At 48.0% G+C, this 21,074-nt stretch overlaps 1 protein-coding gene across 1 annotated transcript in view; it reads left to right on the forward strand.

Moving 5' to 3' along the window:
* Nucleotides 1–20,763, forward strand: part of LOC119435191 (phospholipase A1-like) — a 28,325-nt gene extending 7,562 nt beyond the window's left edge. Inside the window, exons 3-6 of the mRNA XM_037702112.2 lie at nt 2,235–2,438; nt 15,779–16,028; nt 16,878–17,084; nt 19,043–20,763. Coding sequence (XP_037558040.2) covers nt 2,235–2,438; nt 15,779–16,028; nt 16,878–17,084; nt 19,043–19,467 — 1,086 coding nt within the window. The 3' untranslated portion in view covers nt 19,468–20,763. The remainder of the gene's footprint in view (nt 1–2,234; nt 2,439–15,778; nt 16,029–16,877; nt 17,085–19,042) is intronic.
* The last annotated feature ends 311 nt before the right edge of the window (nt 20,764–21,074 follow it).

The following is a 21,074-nucleotide window of genomic DNA, read 5'->3' on the forward strand; positions in this document are numbered from 1 at the left end:
TCTGGGGTTTTACGTGCAAAACCAGTTCTGATTATGAGGCACGCCGTAGTGGAAGACTCCGGATTAATTTTGACCACCTGGGGTTCTTTAACGTACACTACAACGGAAGCACACGGGCGTTTTTGCATTTCGCCTCTATCGAAATGCGGCCGCCGCGGCCGGGATTCGATCGCGCGATCTCGTGCTCAGCAGCGCGATGCCTGAGCTGACTGAGCCACCACGGCGGGCTACAGGTGTTGCTCTAGCCGTATAAAACGCGGGTTTATCGTGAGCAGAAACGGTGAATTTCGGTAAATGATAAAGGCTACTATCATCATCATCATCGTCATCATTGACAGAAGCTGACCCCCCCCCTCAGAAAAAACCTGGATCCGCCCCTGCGCACGCACGCACGTCCACGCACGCAGGCATGTCCACACACGCACGCATGCACACGCCAGACACACGCACGCACGTCCACACACGCACGCATGCAGGCATGTCCACACACGCACGCATGCACACGCCAGACACACGCACGCATGTACACACACACACACACACACACACACACACACCACACACACACACACACACACACACACACACACACACACACACACACACACACACACACACACACACACACACACACACACACACACACACACACACACACACACACACACACACACACACACACACACGCATGCACATGCCAGGCACGCGCACACACACGCACGCGCACACACACGCACGCACGCACACACAAATATAAGTACGCGTCCAAACATTCAGCCCACGCTGGCCACATCTGCAGTCTCTCCGGGTTTAACACGGAGAAAGGTGGCCTCTCAGCTGCGGTGGCGCCGCAGCGCGGCGGCTCCATGCGACATATCAAACTCTCCCATAGAGTGACGGCGGAGTTTCGTGACCAGAAAAAATATTGAGGGACTACGCTGCAATGGTGCCGGCCAGCTAAGCCGAGCCAAACTCGCGCTCGATGCACTCTGGTCATGAGGTTTTGGCGTGAGATAGGGCATGTTTGATTCCGACGCTAGCCTCACCAAAGTGCGCCGAATGCCGCCGGTCAAGCTGACTTCGCCAGACGTTAGACTGCAGTGAACTGCAGTGAAATGGAATGTATGGTTTTGGTATGTTAATGTATCCGAGATAGATGCATAGAAACAAATTTATTTATCCTTTTTAATGGAAAGGTAGCTGCGGGTGTGAGGAGGTGCGTGGTCCTAGAGTGCTACCATATTCTGTTCCAGCTTCAGTAGCTCTGACCAGGAAAGAAGATTACAGGCGAAAGAATTCGAATTGCCAACCTAATGAGCATACTCTTTAGCTTGCGGGCATGATTCTGTGGTATTGGTGCCCAAAATACGGCACACTTTTTTTTTCGGCTTTTATTTCTGTCTTTAAATTCGGCGTTATTCTGTGAATATTCTTCCAGATAAACGTTCACAGGTTCCTCCACCCCTCCCCCGTTTTTTTAAAGAATAACTTGGTCGTCGAGCTTATACCGGCATTTTCTTTCCGTTTCATATTCGGTTCAGTAAGTTTGATGACGCTAAAACGTGTTGTATAAACCACACATCACGCTTAGTAATGGTAAACATAAAAAAAAAATTGAGAAAACCGCTAAGAGCAACGGCAGGCAAAACAAATTGGTTCTAAGGCTACGCTGACGCATTGCCTCGAGCTCAAAAGCGCGGTTTCGATCACGGCCGCGGCGGCCATATTTCTATGTTGGCAAAGACCAACGCTCCTGTACTTAAATTTTTGTAAATGTTGAAGAATCTCAGGTAGGGTTACTACGGCGTGCCTCGTAATCATTTCGTGGTTTTGGCACGTAAAACATCGGACTTCTAAACCCCGAAAATATGTATGCGTGACGTGGGCCGTATTCTGCGACGATCACTTTCGGCGATATAGTATCGCCTCGGCCGTCAGGCGCGCACTGATTGGCTGCTTGAGCGAAGTCGGATGAGTTGATTGGCTGGTTGAGCACAACGTCACACGAAGGCGATAGTATAGCCGAAGTGATCGTCGCAGAATATATACGTCCCCTGGTTAAGCGTGGCATCCGAGATCGGGCAGCACAAGCATGCGCGACCAATCCTGAACGCTGTATTTATATTAATTCTTTTTGAAAGTCTTCGTTTCACTGAAACCAAACCAAACTAGGCTAAACCTAGCTAGTGCCGTCAAAAAGTTCTCGGACCCACTCGGTTCATTATTACTGCCAGGTGAAGCCCCGGTTCCTGCTGCATTCAAACAAAGCCTCGGATCCCAACAAGCTCCTCTTCGAGACGGGCTTGGATTGGAGGGGATTCGACATGATGGCGTCGCTGGTGGATGCCGGCCAGAAGTTGTACGTCATCGTGCACGGCTTCCTGAGCAGCGCCAAGACGGAGTGGATGCAGGACATGAAGGACGAGATACTGGACAAGGTATACACAAGTACTTCATGGGCGCTTCACTGTACAGTCGAACGCTAATATGACGAACCCGGAAAGGCGAATTATCCTATCCCTCCCTCCCCCCCCCCTTTTTTTTTGTTTAGCTGAACCAAGTTAAAAGAAAATTGTCGGTGGCAGCGCCCTAATGGACCCAAATATAGTTTTTCCAGTCCAGTCCAGATAACACAATTCTGACCCTTAAGCTGAATTACTCGATGAGGTTGTCATTACTTGTACAAGAAATCAAAATGGCTTAATGAATAATTAATACAATTACGTTAATTACTTTGTAGCTAATGGCTTCAGAGCACATATTTAACAGCGGTGCATTTTTACCGCTAGTTTGACGGCGCACATCTCGAAACCGGTGCCATCCCCAGAATTTGTTCCAAGTCTGTATGCCTCGCAATCTCACTAGCTACAATTCGTTGACTGAAATATGTGCCGTAAAGTAAATAATTAAAAAAAAGTTATAAAGCGTGATAATGTTAATTATTCAATGTAAGCATTTTGATTTCTCGTATAAGCAATGGCCAATATAGCTCACGGGTTAGAATTGGGCCATCTGCCACAGGCAATATTAAACAGTGTAGGGCAGATATAGAACAAAACACTATATACCGAGCACGCGAAATTTTGACAGGCCCGTATTCGTGCAAAATACCTCCCTTATGATGAATTGAACATTGGATATATCGAACTGTCAGTGCAACTTTCCAGTTGCGCTGGCGGTGAACAGCCACAATGGCGAGCCTGTGCGTAGCAAAATAAGTAACACTCTTTAGTAAATCCAGGGAAAACACGCGGAATGCGGGAGATGGAAATTAAAGACGATAAGCAACACGAGAACAAGGTGAGAGCAGGTGCCAACGTTTCGACAGGTGGACTTGTCTTTTTCAAGGCGACATATGCCCTCCTGGGCACAGTATATATTGGTAGGGTTCTTCTAAAGGGTAGAGAAGGTAATGCGGGTGGTTGAGCTAACGAGTGTTATCGGCGAGGGTGTAGAATTGAAAAGAAAGATAATGCGCTACTGTTAGTCGGTGGAGGAATTTGAGGCAGCGCCGTGTGTTAGCCGGTTGACGTGTCATTTTAGGCACCAAGACGTCAGCGGCTGTTTCATGACCTACATGACACGCGTGTCATGACATTCATGTCATGACATATCATTTATATTCATCATATACTCTTGTCATAGTATGTCAATTTTGGTAGATACCAAGTTAACGAAACGACCATGAGGGCACAAAGACGTAGGCGGCTAGATAGATAGATAGATAGATAGATAGATAGATAGATAGATAGATAGATAGATAGATAGATACTGTTAAAGTAGCAAATGTTTGCGAAGAAATGCTTCGCATTTTTCGCATTTAAAAGGCGAGATAAGCATGACCTCGCGTAACCACAGGTGAACTTGACCAGTTCACCGCAGCGCCAAGACTTCAAGGACCCGGGCCAGGGCGCCCCCGACCCCTACATGCGTATGTTTGTGTGTATAGAAATGAAAAGGCTGCAATTTTTTGTATGTATAGATGCATGTGTAGTATTAACGCGAAAGCGTTAAGGGCCCCGTGTCGCAGAAAATCCGGCGTCGGTGTCAGCGCACCGGCATCCGTGGCTGAAAAAAAAAAATCATCCCGAACCACCCCGACCACGCAGGCCCTCCGCGTGGCGCAGATGCTTTAGTGAACAAAATGGAATTTCTCAAAGTAAAATGCGTCAGAAAAATCGTAAAGTTAGACATAACGACAACTTACAGACATGATAGCGTCGGACTGTAATTTGAATGTACGAGAAACATAATTCTGTTGCGAGGAAACTCGAACACGTCAAACCCGTTTTCCAGCATTTCTACCATACCAACAGCGGCGCGCCCGAGTATGTTACTTGCAAAAACACCATCCAAATGGCGCTCGCCTCCTCGGCAGCGTAAAACGGCAGCGGCGCGCAGAGGCGAAGGTAGAAAAAAAAAAAAAAAAAGAATGCTGTAGTTGCCGGGAAGCCTGACAAGCCTTCAGGGATATTTGAATGCTATCGCGTTCCACTCCTAAAGGCGAAGCTTAAGCGTCCTCCAGATTTTCAGAAGCAGTCATCACTTGGTTCCCGGCCCACATGGGGCCTCGGTCTCCACCGTCGTTCCCAACGCCAACGAGCTGGCCCACGCACGCGCGCGCGAACTCACCCACCGCGCCGGGGAAACGCCGCTCGAGGGCGCGGGGTTCCACAAGGACTCGCTCCACACGTTTAACGAGATTTCAAAGCACTATCAGCTCGGCAGGAGGGTCTATCCCCCGCCCTACGCCAAGCTCTCCAGGCCTCAGTCTTCCACCCTTCGCATGCTGCAGACCGGGTGCTATCCCAGTCTAGCCAGGGTCAGCAGGTACGCGGACTCGTTCGAGCCCGATTGTCCGGATTGCGGCGATCCCTTCTGCACTTTAGAACACATGCTCTGGCGGTGTCCCTCGTTACGGGACCACGATAATCTCACCACGGAAGAAGAGCGGGTGGAGGCGCTCAAGAGCTCCGACCTCACCACTCAGCTACGGGCTGTCCAGACGGCCCGCGACGCGGCGGTCAGGCACGGCCTGCCCGTCCCAACGTGGGAGCGGCCCACGGTGGCTCCTCCCCCGTAAGGGGTTCTCGGAGTCGCTCCTCAGGACCTAAAATAAAGTTCATTGCCTGCCTGCCTGTCAGCAAGTCAGAAAACCTGCCCCGTTTCCCTTTCGCCTTTTCTCCAGTGAATTGGAGCGGCACACAGGACTTTCTTAACATGTTACGGTATCAAAATCCATAAATTATTTTACAAAAACTGCCGCAGGAAACTCGAGTCCTGTCATCGTTCATGCGTCATAGGATCGACTGATGAGCAGTACATGGGATTTTCTAATTGTCAAACGTTCTTGCAATTTTTATTACTTTATTTTTCTAAATTTTCAGCACGTCTAGCTTTTGTAAGCACGAAGGCCGTAAATATTGGTTCGGATGCCTAATGATTGCCAAATATTTTACTTACATAAGGCAGCATTTGGTTGAAAATGATCAATTTGGCTTAAGTAGTTTCAAGCCAGAAGGACTGAAGTTTAGGCAAAACCACGCACTTGTCGCTCCCTAATAAAAACCAATGATAAAAAAAATATCACAGCATATCCACGAGGTGAATGATGGTGAGGTGGGCGAAGCTCCGGAGGTTATGGGTGATACCGTTAATCCTCCGAGAAGTTCGCCCGATAAAATCATCATGCAAACACGTGAGGTACGGTGAAGAAAACTTTTATTGAGATTTCAAGTTACCTTTATATATTACGCACTTGTGGTCGGAGAAGTGCACAGCTAGGGGTTCGAGTACCGGTTTAAGGGGAATGACATCTCCCCGCACCGCGGGATCCTGCCGACGAGCACGAGCCGCAGCGGCCATCCGCGCCCGCCGCTGCGCATCGTCCATGCTCCACCAACGATCCGACACGTACGGCGACGATCCAAGAAATGAGAGAGGCGCTCGCTCCCCGCGCATCCCCGCGCAGCCCGCGCAGCAGCCAATCAGAGAGATGATGATGATGATGATTTATTGGCATCCCCTTTGAAACGGGGTGGCGACAAATAGTCACCTAGCCTGCTTGATTTAATCAGGTATACTACACATGTTCTTTATCTAGCATTTTTGTATACCCTCTCATTATCTTTCTTTTTCAAAAATTTAGCTTGTACCGCTGCCTATGATTTTAAGAGATCAGGTCGTATCCATCTTTCCCTGCTTTTTTTCCACCAGTACTCTAATCGTCTCTTGCTGATCTCTACGGCTGATCTGTTTATGTTTCCTTCCACTTTAAACCCAAGCGCTTCTGGGAGTTGCACGTTACCTACGGTTCTCGCTGGGTGGATCCCGTCGCATTCCATAAGGATGTGCTGAGTGGTCTCTGGATCTTTACTGCAGCATACACATGTCTCATCTAGTTCCGAATATTTGTTCCGATATGTTTTCGTCCTTAGGCAACCGGCTCGAGCCTCAAATAGCAAGGCACTGCCCTTTGTGTTATCGTACAGATTTTCCCTTCTAATTTCTTCTTCTCATTCTTGTAAATCTCCATTGTCCTTTTCGTTTCCATTCTTTGCAACCAATTCACGGTCTCTATTTCTCTCACTTTCTTTCTGATGACCCCTGGTTGTCTATTTACAGTTTCGATTATCCTGTACTTGGTTGCCAACTTCCTTGACCTCTTCCTCCATTCTTTGTCCACGCTTTTCATGTAGAGATACTTGTGCACTTTGGCCGCCCATTTATTTTCATCCATGTTCCTGAGCCTTTCTTCAAAACTAATTTTGCTTTGTGCTTCTCTGACTTCAAAAGAGGCCCAACCCATGTCTCCATGCACTGCCTCATTTGTCGTATTACCGTGTGCTCCCAAAGCCAACCGGCCTACTGATCTTTGGTTAACTTCCAAACCCGCCAATATATCCGATTTTAAGCATATAATGGCATTTGCGAATGTTAGCGCTGGCACCATTACTCCTTTCCAGATTCCACGCACCACCTCATACTTATTGTGGCCCCACAGTGCTCTTTGTTTCATTAATGCTGCATTCCGCTTCCCCTTTATTTTCAGATTATCTTGGTGGTTGCTTGAGTAATTCTTTCCTTCGTTTATGTGTACGCCGAGGTACTTATATTGCTTCACTATGGGTATTACTTGCTGTTGAATTGACACCACGAAGTTACTCGTGTGTTCATTAAAGATCATAATCCCTGATTTCTCTGTGCTAAACTTAAGGCCTAGATTTGTCGCTGCGTTCCCACAGATATTCGCAAGTATCTGTAAATCTTTTTATTGTCCGCTAGTAGCACAATGTCGTCTGCGTACATCAATCCAGGGACCTTCTGTTGCACCATTTGTCCATTACGCATGTAGGATAAATCAAAACCTAATTCGCTGTTTTCCAGTCGTCTTTCTATGCCCTTGACGGAAAGCGTGAACAACAATGGTGACAGAGGGCATCCTTGCTTCAATCCTTGGTGAATTCCCACCATTTCATTTCCTTTTCGGCCTTCCCATGCCACGGCACGGCAGGGCAAAGAGCAGCGGCACTTCCAGCGCCATCTAATGTCGATTCACACAAGCGCCATATTGCACACATGGATGGATGGATGGATGGATGGATGGATGAGGCTGAACCCTTGAAATCGGGCGGTGGCATGCGCCACCTAGCCATGACTATTAACATAATTTGTACTTTGTGGTGGGTGAAATTTCACCCCTGCCTTAATTTTATCCACCAATCAGATAACCTCTGTTCGGTTATTTCTACCCGCTTAAAGTCTATTTTGCCTTCACAGTCCCTAAACCCCAATGCTTTGAAAAAATCAGCCCCGTTGCTTTGCATTGTAAGGTTAAGCCCTTTACAGAAAAGTATGAGGTGTTCGGCCGTTTCCTCCTCTTCTCCACACGCACAGCACAACGTGTCTATACCTTGGTACTTGACTCGGTACATCTTAGTCCGCAATACTCCCGTCCTGGCTTCAAACAACAAAGAGCTTCCCCTAGAATTATCGTAGATATCTTCTTCTGGCAATTTCTTGCTTGAAAGTTCGGTATGTTCCCAGTGATGATTTCGTCTGCATCCCTGTTTTCCACAGACCCCTCTCTGTTTCCTTAACCTTCAATGTTTGTTTCCTGGTTTGCACCCCTCCTGCAGTCCAAATATTTGATTGACAGTTTTCTGGTCAGCTTCCTCCATTTTGTATCAACATTCCTCATGTACAAATAACTGAAAACTCTCCTTGCCCACCGCTTTTCTGCCATTTCTCTCAATCGCTCCTCAAATTCCATCTTGCTACTGGCTTCCCTGCCCTCGAATGACGTCCATCCCATGTCACCCTGTACCCCCTGATTTGGTGTATTTCCGTGTGCTCCCAGAGCCAGTCTACCTACCTCTCGCTGCTTAACTTCCAACCTTGCACGAACCTCTGATCTGATGCACAGGACCGCATTGCCGAAAGTCAAACTAGGGACCATCACCCCTTTCCAAATCCCTCTCACCACTTCGTACTTATTGTAATTCCACAGTGCCCTATTTTTCATCACAGCTGCATTTCTGCTACCTTTAGCCGTCACATATTTTTCATGTTCCGTTAGGTACTCAGCCCCATTGTTTATCCACACTCCAAGATATTTGTACTTATCCACCACCTCCAGCATAACCTCCTGTATCCTATGCTCGCTGCCCTGATTATCATTAAAAGTAATGACTGCCGATTTTTCTTTACTAAACTTCAAACCTAAGCTATCTCCCTCTTTACCACAGATGTCCATTAATCTCTGCAAGTCTTCCTTGCTGTCAGCCATAAGTACAATGTCATCCGCATACATCAGTCCTGGTAATGACTGTTTAATCCATTCTCCTTGCTTGAAATAGGAAAGGTTGAAGCCAAGTCCGCTCCTCTCTCATTTTTTCTCTAATCCTTGTAAATACAGCATGAACAACAGAGGGCACCCCTGCCTAAGCCCCTGCTGTATCTCTATAGGCCCAGATGCCTTGTTTTCCCATTTTATAAGCACCTTGTTACTTTTATAGATATCTTTTAAAAGATTTCTTACTCCATCTTCCACATCTAGAGTGCCCAGTATATCCCACAAATCCTTTTGTCCGCCCATGTACTTCTATGAGACAGCGCCATCTATTGCATTATACGGGAGATACTGCCGTTTACTGCCGGGAGATACGCCGGACAACGGAGACGTGACAAGGTTAGACTAAGAGGAGCTACGCCCCTAAAACAGCGCAACAGCGGGCGCAAGATAGGAAGAAGGAATGAACGAACACAAGCGCTTGTGCACGAGTTGGAAGTCAGCGCATGTGCTCAGTCATTCCTTCTTTCTGTCCTCCGTCCTCTGTCTTTGTCACGGATGGATTACAAACTAGCCCGGTCACAAACATTGAAGCTCCCGCAGACATTAGTGACAGAGTTTCCTCTAGTAATTATTGCAGGAAACTGTGTCTAATCCTACTGAACACGATATCCTTGCGACCTTGTCTATCCCTCGACAAGCTGTCCCCATTCTCGAAGATGATGGAGTCAGCAGAGCGTTCATAGTCCGCTCCACTCAGACCATCGTGTCCTAACGATTCGCGCAGAGCCGCTCAGCGGAATGCTAGCGGGAATGCTAATGATCGAGCGTGCGCACAATGGTCGCGTATCGGCAGCGGAACGAAGAACGCTACCCACGCTCCGCTACAAAGCCATTTAATCGGAGCGTTAGTGTGCGTCTACTGGTTGCTTTGTCGTTTTACAGCCACACTGAGCACGCATGGCAAGCGTCTCTGCATGACGCGCTTGTCAAACAAGCCAAATCAACGCAGTTCATGCAACCAGCGGTGTGCGTGAAATGACGACAGAACTAACGCGACCACTTCTGCCCAGGCCGACCTCCCTTACCCATATACTGCAATGATGTCCGTCAGACAGGTCCTTAAACACCACTCATTTGACTGTGAGGAGATTCGCGCGCGCGGTCCGGCGGGCCATGAACGAGACAACCTGGCGCCGCGTAATGGATGCGCGTAATGGATGCGTAATGGTTGCTGTCTCCGTGCGATTTCATTTCATTTCATTTATTGGCATTTATTGCCATTTATTGCCAGCGAATTCGGCGTTGCTACGAGCATTTGCCACAAAAAGCATTTACGCGCTCATTTAGTATACACTCATGGTGTGCCCCCCCCCCCCCCCCCCCCTTTTTTTTTTGGCTGCGCCATCACATGCCCAATGACGCACGCACTATATAGGCCACACCTTTAGTCAGTCAGATGGCTGCGACGTGACGTGCGCAATGACGCACGCACTAGGCCACACCTTTAGGCAGAACCGTGGAGCCGCCGTGCCGTCGGGGCAGCGTACTCGTCTCGCACCCCAGAGGCCCGGGTTCGATACCCGCCCAGACCGAAATGTAACACATTTTCTTTTCAAAGCTTTTAACGCAGCTGTTCTTAGTCGAGCGTGCGCCGTCACGCAGGCGCAAAGTCGTCACGCAGGCGCAAAGCTGGAGATGTCACTTGACTCGCTCTCCGGGAGTAGTAGTAGTAGTAGTAGTAGTAGTAGTAGTAGTAGTAGTAGTAGAGGTTGAGGGAAAGAGAAAAAATCACAGCATATCCACGGGGTGAATGATGATGAGTGGGCGAAGCTCCGGAGGGAATCATCGGATCTCCCGCTTAAGGGGACGCTAGCACAAACGCGTTAGAAACGTGCAGTACTCTCTAGTAAGGGGGAGCGGCCACAGCGTCTTACGCAGCCATTTACACATGCCGGAACGTGCACCGCGTTTGCCGACGCCATCACATGACTGCTGAGAGAGTATACCCCCCGTATTCATAAACGCTCCTCGACTTGAACTTGACTTGCCACCGCCTTGGGCAGCGCGTTCGAAACGCGTTGAAGGTAAGGCGGAGAGGCCACAGCGTCTTAAGGTACGTCCACACTAGCGACAAAAACGCGCGCGACACGCCGCGCGCGGCGAACGATGCTGTCGCGCGCGGCAAGATTCACGAAAAGGGGCAGCAACGCGCGGCAAACGCTCGAATGGGTGCGAGACCCATTTTTTGCGGCAGCCGCAAAACGAGCACCAATCAGAAGCGATGATGATGATGATGATGATGATTTATTGGCATCCCCTTTGAAACGGGGTGGCGACAAATAGTCACCTAGCCTGCTTGATTTAATCAGGTATACTACACATGTTCTTTATCTCGCATTTTTGTATACCTTTTTCAAAAATTTAGCTTGTACCGCTGCCTATGATTTTAAGAGATCAGGTCGTATCGATCTTTTCCCTGCTTTTTTTCCACCACTACTCTAATCGTCTCTTGCTGATCTCTACGGCTGATCTGTTTATGTTTCCTTCCACTTTAAACCCAAGTGCTTCTGGGAGTTGCACGTTACCTACGGTTCTCGCTGGGTGGATCCCGTCGCATTCCATTAGGATGTGCTGAGTGGTCTCTGGATCTTTACTGCAGCATACACATGTCTCATCTAGTTCCGAATATTTGTTCCGATATGTTTTCGTCCTTAGGCAACCGGCTCGAGCCTCAAATAGCAAGGCACTGCCCTTTGTGTTATCGTACAGATTTTCCCTTCTAATTTCTTTCTTCTCATTCTTGTAAATCTCCATTGTCCTTTTCGTTTCCATTCTTTACATCCAATTCACGGTCTCTATTTCTCTCACTTTCTTTCTGATGACCCCTGGTTGTCTATTTACAGTTTCGATTATCCTGTACTTGGTTGCCAACTTCCTTGACCTCTTCCTCCATTCTGTGTCCACGCTTTTCATGTAGAGATACTTGTGCACTTTAGCCGCCCATTTATTTTCATCCATGTTCCTGAGCCTTTCTTCAAAACTAATTTTGCTTTGTGCTTCTCTGACTTCAAAAGAGGCCCAACCCATGTCTCCATGCACTGCCTCATTTGTCGTATTACCGTGTGCTCCCAAAGCCAACCGGCCTACTGATCTTTGGTTAACTTCTAAACCCGCCAATATATCCGATTTTAAGCATATAATGGCATTTGCGAATGTTAGCGCTGGCACCATTACTCCTTTCCAGATTCCACGCACCACCTCATACTTATTGTGGCCCCACAGTGCTCTGTGTTTCATTAATGCTGCATTCCGCTTCCCCCCTTTATTTTCAGATTATCTTGGTGGTTGCTTGAGTAATTCTTTCCTTCGTTTATGTGTACGCCGAGGTACTTATATTGCTTCACTCTGGGTATTACTTGCTGTTGAATTGACACCACGAAGTTACTCGTGTGTTCATTAAAGATCATAATCCCTGATTTCTCTGTGCTAAACTTAAGGCCTAGATTTGTCGCTGCGTTCCCACAGATATTCGCAAGTATCTGTAAATCTTTTTTATTGTCCGCTAGTAGCACAATGTCGTCTGCGTACATCAATCCAGGGACCTTTTGTTGCACCATTTGTCCATTACGCATGTAGGATAAATCAAAACCTAATTCGCTGTTTTCCAGTCGTCTTTCTATGCCCTTGACGTAAAGCGTGAACAACAATGGTGACAGAGGGCATCCTTGCTTCAATCCTTGGTGAATTCCCACCATTTCATTTCCTTTTCGACCTTCCCATGCCACTTGTACTTGGTGTCTCGATATATCTCCCTCAGCAGCTCCACGAAATCGTCATCTATGCCTTCGTATTGAAGAATATCCCACAACAATTCCCTGTCTACGTTGTCATAAGCTCCTTTAATATCTAGAAATGCTACCCATAAAGGTCTTTTCTGAGCTACTGAAATCTCTATGCACTGAGATAGTACAAACATATTGTCTTCTAAGCGTCTGCCTGGCCTGAACCCATTCTGTAGTTCCCCCAATACACCGTTTTCCTCCACCCACTTCGACAGTTCTAATTTTATGGCTTGCATTGCCATTCTATATATCACCGACGTTACTGTAACTGGCCTGTACGAACTCGTTTTATCCTTATCTCCTTTGCCTTTGTAGATGAGATTCATCTTGCTTTCACGCCATCCAACGGGAATATTCTTTGTTCTAATCACTTGCTCTATGGCATTAGTCAGCAGTGCCTTGCTTTTTGGACCGAGGTTTTTGATTAGCTGTATTGGGATTTCATCGGGTCCTGCTGCCGTGTTGTTAGGGACATTTTCTGCTGCCTTTTTCCAATAGAAGCTTTCTATGCTGAATTTTGATCTCTCAAGCCTCTCTGTTGTTGCTGGATCTGTTGTCTGAACTACACTTTTTCTCGTACCGAAGTTATGCCTGATAACGTCTGTGATGTACCGCAGCGCATCATCGCCTTCATAGATGTTACCGTCTTCATCCCTTATAGCCGTTTGCGAGTTTCTAGTAGGAGCTCCGAGTGCTTTTATATGGTTCCAGAATCTTTTTGGGGCGCCTTTGTCTCTTTTGTGAATGTTATGCACCCAACGTTCACTTGCGCATTTAATTTTCTCTTGCACGAGCTCACTCGCAACCCTTTTCTTTTCTCTGTATGTATTCCATCTAAGGAGCACCTCTTCTTCTTGTAATCCCAACTTTTTGGCTTCTCGATGAACCCTAGATGCCTCTTTACGCTCTTCTATAGCTTGTTTAATTTCCTTGTTCCACCACTTACGTGGTTTCCTCTTTCCAATCCAACAATTGTATTGCCGTGTCCGCCTTATTTCATGCTGCATAACCTCCACCAGTTCCTTATATTCCCAGACTGCTTTAGGAAAAGCCTCAATTTTCTTCTCTATGTTGTTTGCGATCTCTGTTATTTGCTCGTCATTCATTTTTAAAAACTCTGAGGCTATTGGTTCATGTTCTGCGCTGGTATCTCTCCCAAACTTTAATGCTAAACGTCTATGATCGCTTCCCAGGCTATTTTTTCCATTTTCGTCTATTATCATTTGTTCCAGTTGTTCGTAGACCATTTCTGAGACTAAGGCGTAGTCGATACATGACTGCCTGTTTCCGCATTGCCACGTTACCTGTCCATGACACTTATTTTCCCTGTTAACTACTATAAGGTTCTGTTCATCACACAAATCCAGCACTAGAGAGCCGTTGTAATCAGTATATCCGTCTAAATCGTCCATGTGCGCGTTCATATCTCCCACTAATATCACCTGGCCCGAGTTACTGAACTCATTAATATCGCTTCTAATGCAATCGACCAATTCCTTATTTTTTTCCCTGCTATCACTACCTGTCCATAGGTAAGCTACTCCCAGCCACGTCTTTTTACCTTGCCATGTACCACTAATCCATAAATGCTCTTTACATGTCTCGTTTACCCTTCGCCACTTCAGACCTCGCCTAATTAGTACGCCTACGCCTCCGCCTTTCCTTGACCCGGTCATTCTGTTGCACCCTTCCCATACAAAGTTGTCGATAACAGGCGGCTGCTCCAAATCTCGTAGATGCGTTTCGGTCAAGGCGTGCAGTTGTGGCGCCACCTGTCGCACAAGCAAAGAATCATAATGCATGGGCTCTGAGATCGAACAGTGACGCGCACGCCGTAAAATCTCAGAGGCCATGTCCAGTCAAGGGGGCTGTTTTTGTTAAGCCTTCCCACACCGCCACCGAGACGTCGACGAAGAATTCGCCTCGCAATGGAGGCGTTTATGGAAACCGTTCGCGTATATGCGTGCCTCTATGACAAATTGAACGCCGATTTTAAGGACACGGAGCTGCGTGCCAACCGCTCGCACATGCGGGAAAGCAGAGTGTCCGCCTGGCTCTCAGTGTCCCTGTACCGCCACATAGGGCGCACCCAAAACTTTCTCGTCCGCTTTCTGGCACGTCGACGTTGTACAAGTAAAGAACAAATAAGTATTATAGTGTTCACAGTCACCAGTAGCTCCGCGTCCGTATCCGGCATGGCTGAGCGTGGCCGGCAGTGGCGCAACGAAACACAGACACTTCCAATTACAGTGTACTAGAAGAGTTGTTCTAGTACACTGTACTTCCAATGGAACACGAAACCGGCAGAACGGAGAGCGCGTTGTCACGAGAAGTATCGAATAGAACGAGACAACGCGGCACTCCACGCGCCGTTGCCGCGTGCCGCAAAACGCGAGTGTGGACTTGCCCGCGCGAGTCTGCCGCGCGGGCGCTTGCCGCGTGGGACGTGTCGCGCGCGTTTTTGTCGCTAGTGTGGACGCACCACCAGCTTCTTACACGGGCCGTAACGCGCTAGCACAAACGCGTTAGAAACGCGCTAGAAACGCGGCCTTTCGTTAATGTTGGGTATTTATTGCCATCGTGGTGCGTGTGTCTTTGTGCGCTTCGTGGCGTAGTGGGCTAACGCCGCGCGCTCGGAAGCGAGGGGTCCCTGGTTCGATTCCGCGCTACGGACACAACTTCGGAATTTTTTTTCTCATTTTTCTCAGACTGGTTACACACTACGACTACTACGACGGGGACGGAACGGGTGCCGCTATAAGGAGCTTCGCTCCTAAAAGATGCATGTTTCTGCAGCACGGCTCAGCATCTGAGGGGCGGGGAAGGGGGGAGAAGTCGAGCATTTCAAGCGCGCACCGGGGAGATGGAGGAGGAGAGGCGCCGAGGTAAAAAACGCGCTGGAACGCCGTCGCAACTCGGCGTCCTATCCACCGCAACGCGCTAGGAACGCCGTCGCCCGTTGACACCGACGCGTCTCATCCCCCTCAAGTAGCCCCGGAGAACCTTACAGGAGCGTTGGCACTCCACTCACCTTCTCGTAGATATTACCCCGCTCCCCACGCCCTCGCCACTTATGCGACAGGCCAGTCCCCGTTGAAGATTTCTTCATACCGCATTCACATCCCCGTGGTGGCGCTCGCAGGAAAACGCGTCAGTGGTTCTGGTTGACTGGAGCAAAGGCTGCGGCTCGGTTCTGGGCTACAGCACGGCGGCGGCCAACACGCGCATCGTGGCCCGGTCGTTGGCGCTGCTGGTCAAGACGCTGGCAGACGCGGGCTCGGTGGGGCCGGAGCGCATCCACTACATCGGCCACAGCCTGGGCGCCCAGACGGGAGGATTTTTCGGCAAGGACGTCAAGCAGCTCACGGGACGGCTCGTTGGACGCATCACCGGTGAGGCACGGGCGTGTCTGAAAATTGGCTGAAATGGTCGATGAGAACGGCTAAAAATTGCAAGCTTAAACACCGCGCGAGCCAGAGGGTCAAGGTAACAGCCACGAACGCCCTGACGTAAAACGCAGTGGTAGCAACGTCACTCCCCAATGCAAGTGACTTCGGTGAATCATCCGATGCAGAACGCGCAACACCCCTACTAAAAATTCGCCGCGCAGCAAAAAGGAGGCGGTGCTCGTCACCCCCACCCCATCCCGTTTCCGGTATATGGGAGAAGGAGCTTGTGTACACTACTCGGGAAAAAGGAATTGAGTGTGTCTGTTGGCAGTCGCGTTCGCCTCTTGGTGGTACGGTAAAAGGGCATTCAATACCCGATTCAATAAACCAACTAGAAAACTTATTTCAGTATAACGATCCCTAGACGGCGTTTCAGAACTTCCACTGTAAACTAAAATTTGCAATCGGACCTGATGAGGGGCCCTTTTAAAGGAACACTAAAGAGAAACACTGAATCAGTTTAGACATTCCTTCACTCTTTCATCACCTTCGCGGCAATAGGTTCATTATTAACAGAGAAAATGGTCAATCTCATTTTTTGAGTATTGTGCCGAAATCTTAAGGACTGTTCAGAGTGACGTTATGAATTTTAAGGTAAAAATTACCTTTATATCAGTGAGTCGGTCTTGAGCACCGGTGCTGGAGAACTTTGATCTTGGTTTTCACTTCTTATAATACCTGTTAAGCTATTAACGCGTGGTAAATGAAAATTACTTTGAAAGAATGCTTTATCAGTGTAAACCTGTTTTCTTTGGTGTCCGTTCAAAGAGCGCGCTCACGATGCATGCGCAGGCCTGGACCCCGCAGGACCGCTATTCGAGTCGCGCGGCATCCACCTGACAAAAGACGACGCCGCCTTCGTGGATGTGCTGCACACGAGCATCGGCAGCGGGTGGACGGACGTGGTCCAGGGCCGGCTGGGAATGCGTGCCAGTTGCGGTCACGTGGACTTCTACCCGAATGGCGGCAAGGAACAACCGGGCTGCTGGAGATTCAGCTGTGAGTGTCCGAGCTTTCCCGACGGCCGTAGTGAGTCTATCAACGCGAAATGTTGAGAAGTCCTGAAAAAGTTACGCGCGCTTAGTTGAAGTCGCATCAGCTGCACTAACGAGAGCTCGGTTTCCTGGATTCGTGCGATAACTGACATGAGCTATCCACCGTCATCATCGGCGTCGGCGTGACCTTTAGGATCTGCATATATTTTCGCTAGATGAAGGTCCTGGCCTTCGAAACCGTAGAAAAATACTTGCAAGCGTCAGATTAATTTAAATAAATTTCTCCTGCGATACAGTCTCTCGCTTTCGTTTACCAGTAGTGTATGGCGTCATGACACAGAAGGTGGTCACGTGGGAGCGGGACATGTTTCGATGTTTTCCCCACAGGGGCGTCTGCGTCAGCAGGCGTCTTAGACGACCAGGAGTTAGGAAAAGACGCGCAAAAGATAAGAATAGAGAAGGTAAAATTTGCTACATTAAAATGCAGGGTTATCGCAAGCAGGAAAAATGGCTGGAAATTCAAACGCAGCTGAATGATGAAGCGATTAACGTGTACGCCTTGAGCGAAACGCATCTACGAAGCAGCCGCCTGTTATTGACAATTTTGTATGAGAAGGGTGCAACGAGATGACCGGGTCAAGGAAAGGCGTAGGCGCACTATTTAGGCGAAGTATGAAGTGGCAAGGGGTAAAAGAGACGTGTAAGGAGCATTTATGGATTAGCGGCACATGGCAAGGCAAAAAAGACGTGGCTGGGAGTCGCTTATCTATGGACAGGTAGTGATAGCTGAGAAAAAATAAGTAATTGGTTGATTGCATTAGAAGCGATAATAATGAGTTTAATAAACCGGGCCAGGTGATATTAGTGGGAGATATGAACGCGCGCATGGACGATTTAGACGGATATACTGATTACAACGGTTCTCTAGTGCTGGATCTGTGTGATGAACAGAACCTTATAGTAGTTAACAGGGAGAATAAGTGTCATGGACAGGTAACGTTGCAATGCGGAATTCAAAGCCGTGCTATGAGATTTGTCTTCTCAGATTATTCATACTATTCTAGCGTCACTGATATAAAACATATGGCTAATCTTCCCAGTCTTGTGTCACGCAGAAACATGGCGCGCCTGTCCCTCTACCACAAGTTTTATCATTCGTCTCTTGCTCACTCTATTATCATACCTGCTCAACGCCTTTCGCTCCTCAACTGCAGTCAGTCATTCTGAAGTTGTATGCCAGTTGTTGTATACAGTAGTACCAGTAGTGTATATATAGTAGTGCGCCTGAGCGCACTACTGCGCATCTCAACTCATTTTTCATTCGAACAGCGAACGACTGGAATCATCTGCCCAGGTGCCGACGCTGCGCACCACTCCGATCCCTGCCACTTCAAGTCATTCATTGAAGACGTCGTACAAATGTAACCCACCCCTCAAATGCCCCCATACAAGGGGCATTTGAGGTATCAATGAATTAACAAAATAAGTTTCTCAAATGCAACAAATTTTATTAAAATCGGCCCAGTGGTTATCTCATAAAATAATTCCTGCGTTTTACATGTATTTGAATAGGCGGCAACGGACTTGGGCCCGAGCTAAAGCTTCTTCTTAAGGGTAGCTTTTTTTGGCATTGTAGAAGGGCAATTTCCTAATACAGCTCAACTTTTATTTAAGCATGGCTCCAGTTAGATATGTGGAAGGTAGTAGGTGCACATAAGTGTAACACTGCCCCGGATAACGGTGACTACTTCACTGGAGCATAGTTCCACATATTTATGTACAAATTTATCGAATGCCGTTCTGTATATTTCGTCATCTTATATGCAACGCTGTTCGATCTGAGTGGAAAAAAAAACTTTTTTTCTTTTTATAATTGGAGCTTAAGTGTAAAGAGGTTAAGAGCGTGCTTATGTGACTCTTTAAGCAGCCTCAAGCAGCCTCATTGCGTGTTTTTATTTGCAGCCTGCTCGCACTCGAAGGCGACCGAGTTCTACGCCGAGTCGGTGCGCAAGTGCGACTTCCCGACGCGCTCGTGCGAGAACTACAAGGACTTCGTGGCCGGAAAGTGCGCACCCAGCTGCGAAGACGGCCGCACTTGCGGGCACATGGGCCACCCGGCTGGAATGCCGCTGGCCGGCGACCACTACACGAAGACCACGAAGCACCAGTGCCCGCCCAGGGACATCTTCAACAACCGAAGGGTGCAGGTCGTGTCTCGGAGAATGGACCCGGACGCGATGCTGGTGAACTCGCTGGGACGTTCGGCGAGGATCCTGCTCGAAGAGGCCACGCCCGAAGAACGCCGGGAACTCCTGGACGCGCTCAGAGAGGAGATGGCTGTGCGCACCGGTCAGCGGTCCGCGTATGATGGCCAACCGTTGGAATGACCGCTAGGGCGATCGCTAGGCCTGCTATTAACTTAGGCTTATATCTATGCACTTATGTATATGTATAGTGAAATAAAACGAACACTCGCCAATGGAAAGACATGTATAGAGAAATAAAAGTTCACGTTTCGAGTCCGGTACGGGACCCTTGCTCACAATGAAAGCAAACGCGGTGGCTCCTGTTTACGTATGGGATAGATGGCGTAGTGTGCGTGTGTAAATTTCTGGCAGATCCCCATGTGGTACTGTTTGTCGCATGTTGCGTCGTATGAATGTGCAGCGATTCAAGCATTAGTCTTGCTGGCAGTTTCTTCTTTGTGGCGATAATGGATGCCGATTTCCAGTCTATGCAGTGACCTGTGTTCACGTGGTGTTCTGATAAAGCGTTTAAAGGTGAGTTGCTCTTGGCGACATCGTACTGATGCTGTTTTATGCGTTTTTTTTAAAGTTACCCGTCTCGCCGACATAGGCTGCATCCTAATTGTATCGTATGGCTATCTCTGCACGATATTTTATACACAACACCGCGGTACCTCGATCGTTCCAAGGGGTCTTTTACGCGCATCATTTGACCACGTAACATGCTTGACAGGACGTGCGCAGCCCAAACGTCGTACTCATTGAAAACTCTTGCGAAGTCTCGCTTACCCGCGCGCATACGGAATGGCTGCGCGTTTACACTTCTTTGTAACCGCTTGGCGGTTGGGCGCTGACGCACGACGTTCCTGCTTCTGAGCATTTGAGGCGGGTATCCGTTATGTATTTTCCAACACATGTCTTTCCATTGGCGAGTGTTTGTTTTATTTCACTATGCTCATTAGTCGCCAGACGGGTTTCCGCCGAACTCTGGATTATGTATACGTAGAGGTGCAAGTTGGAATCAGCTAGCGCAAGACGCGTAATTGGAGATCGCAGGGACATAAATGTAGGCTGATGATGGTGATGATTACGCTTTTCACCGTCGTGTACTCCGAAGTTGCGAGACGAATCGTTCATTCCATCGCTCTTTCAAATTAAATACCTATGTAAACGCTCAAAAGCTACAGCGAAAACTGGCGTTCTATGTATTCATGTGCACTTTAGGGGGAGAGCAGCATATCATGCGTTTCATCTAGACGTGTTCATTTTGCCCAATTATTTGCTACAAGAGCGCGGTGATTTTAGAAGAGCACCACATAATATAGAGTGTTTCCAGAAATTTTAATACCGCAAACTTTATTTGCGACGTACTTGAAATGTTTTGAACAAACTTGCTCTGTATATTTACTTGGAATATTTTTCACAATAAATAGAAACGCGAACTTAAACAACTGGTAACTATGCATCAAGACCAATATTGGAGTTACCATGGACTGAGCACGGTTGGTCAGCAGCTCAGTACAGCCATACACAGCCGATGAACGGCGTGGGGGGAAGGGGGTATTATGCAAGCGGCTACCTAGATTGGAGCACTCAAAGCTGGCAAATTTGCTGTGCAAATAAGTTTGCAGTCCACGTGATTTTATAACAACGTTTACGAGGGCTTCGCAAAAAATTTTTAAAAATCACATTCGATAATTAGCCGTATCTTTCAGAGCCGCGTATACTGAATCTATTTTGTTTGGTTG

This window comes from Dermacentor silvarum, unplaced genomic scaffold (assembly GCF_013339745.2).
Source record: "Dermacentor silvarum isolate Dsil-2018 unplaced genomic scaffold, BIME_Dsil_1.4 Seq514, whole genome shotgun sequence".
Lineage (NCBI taxonomy): Eukaryota > Metazoa > Arthropoda > Arachnida > Ixodida > Ixodidae > Dermacentor > Dermacentor silvarum.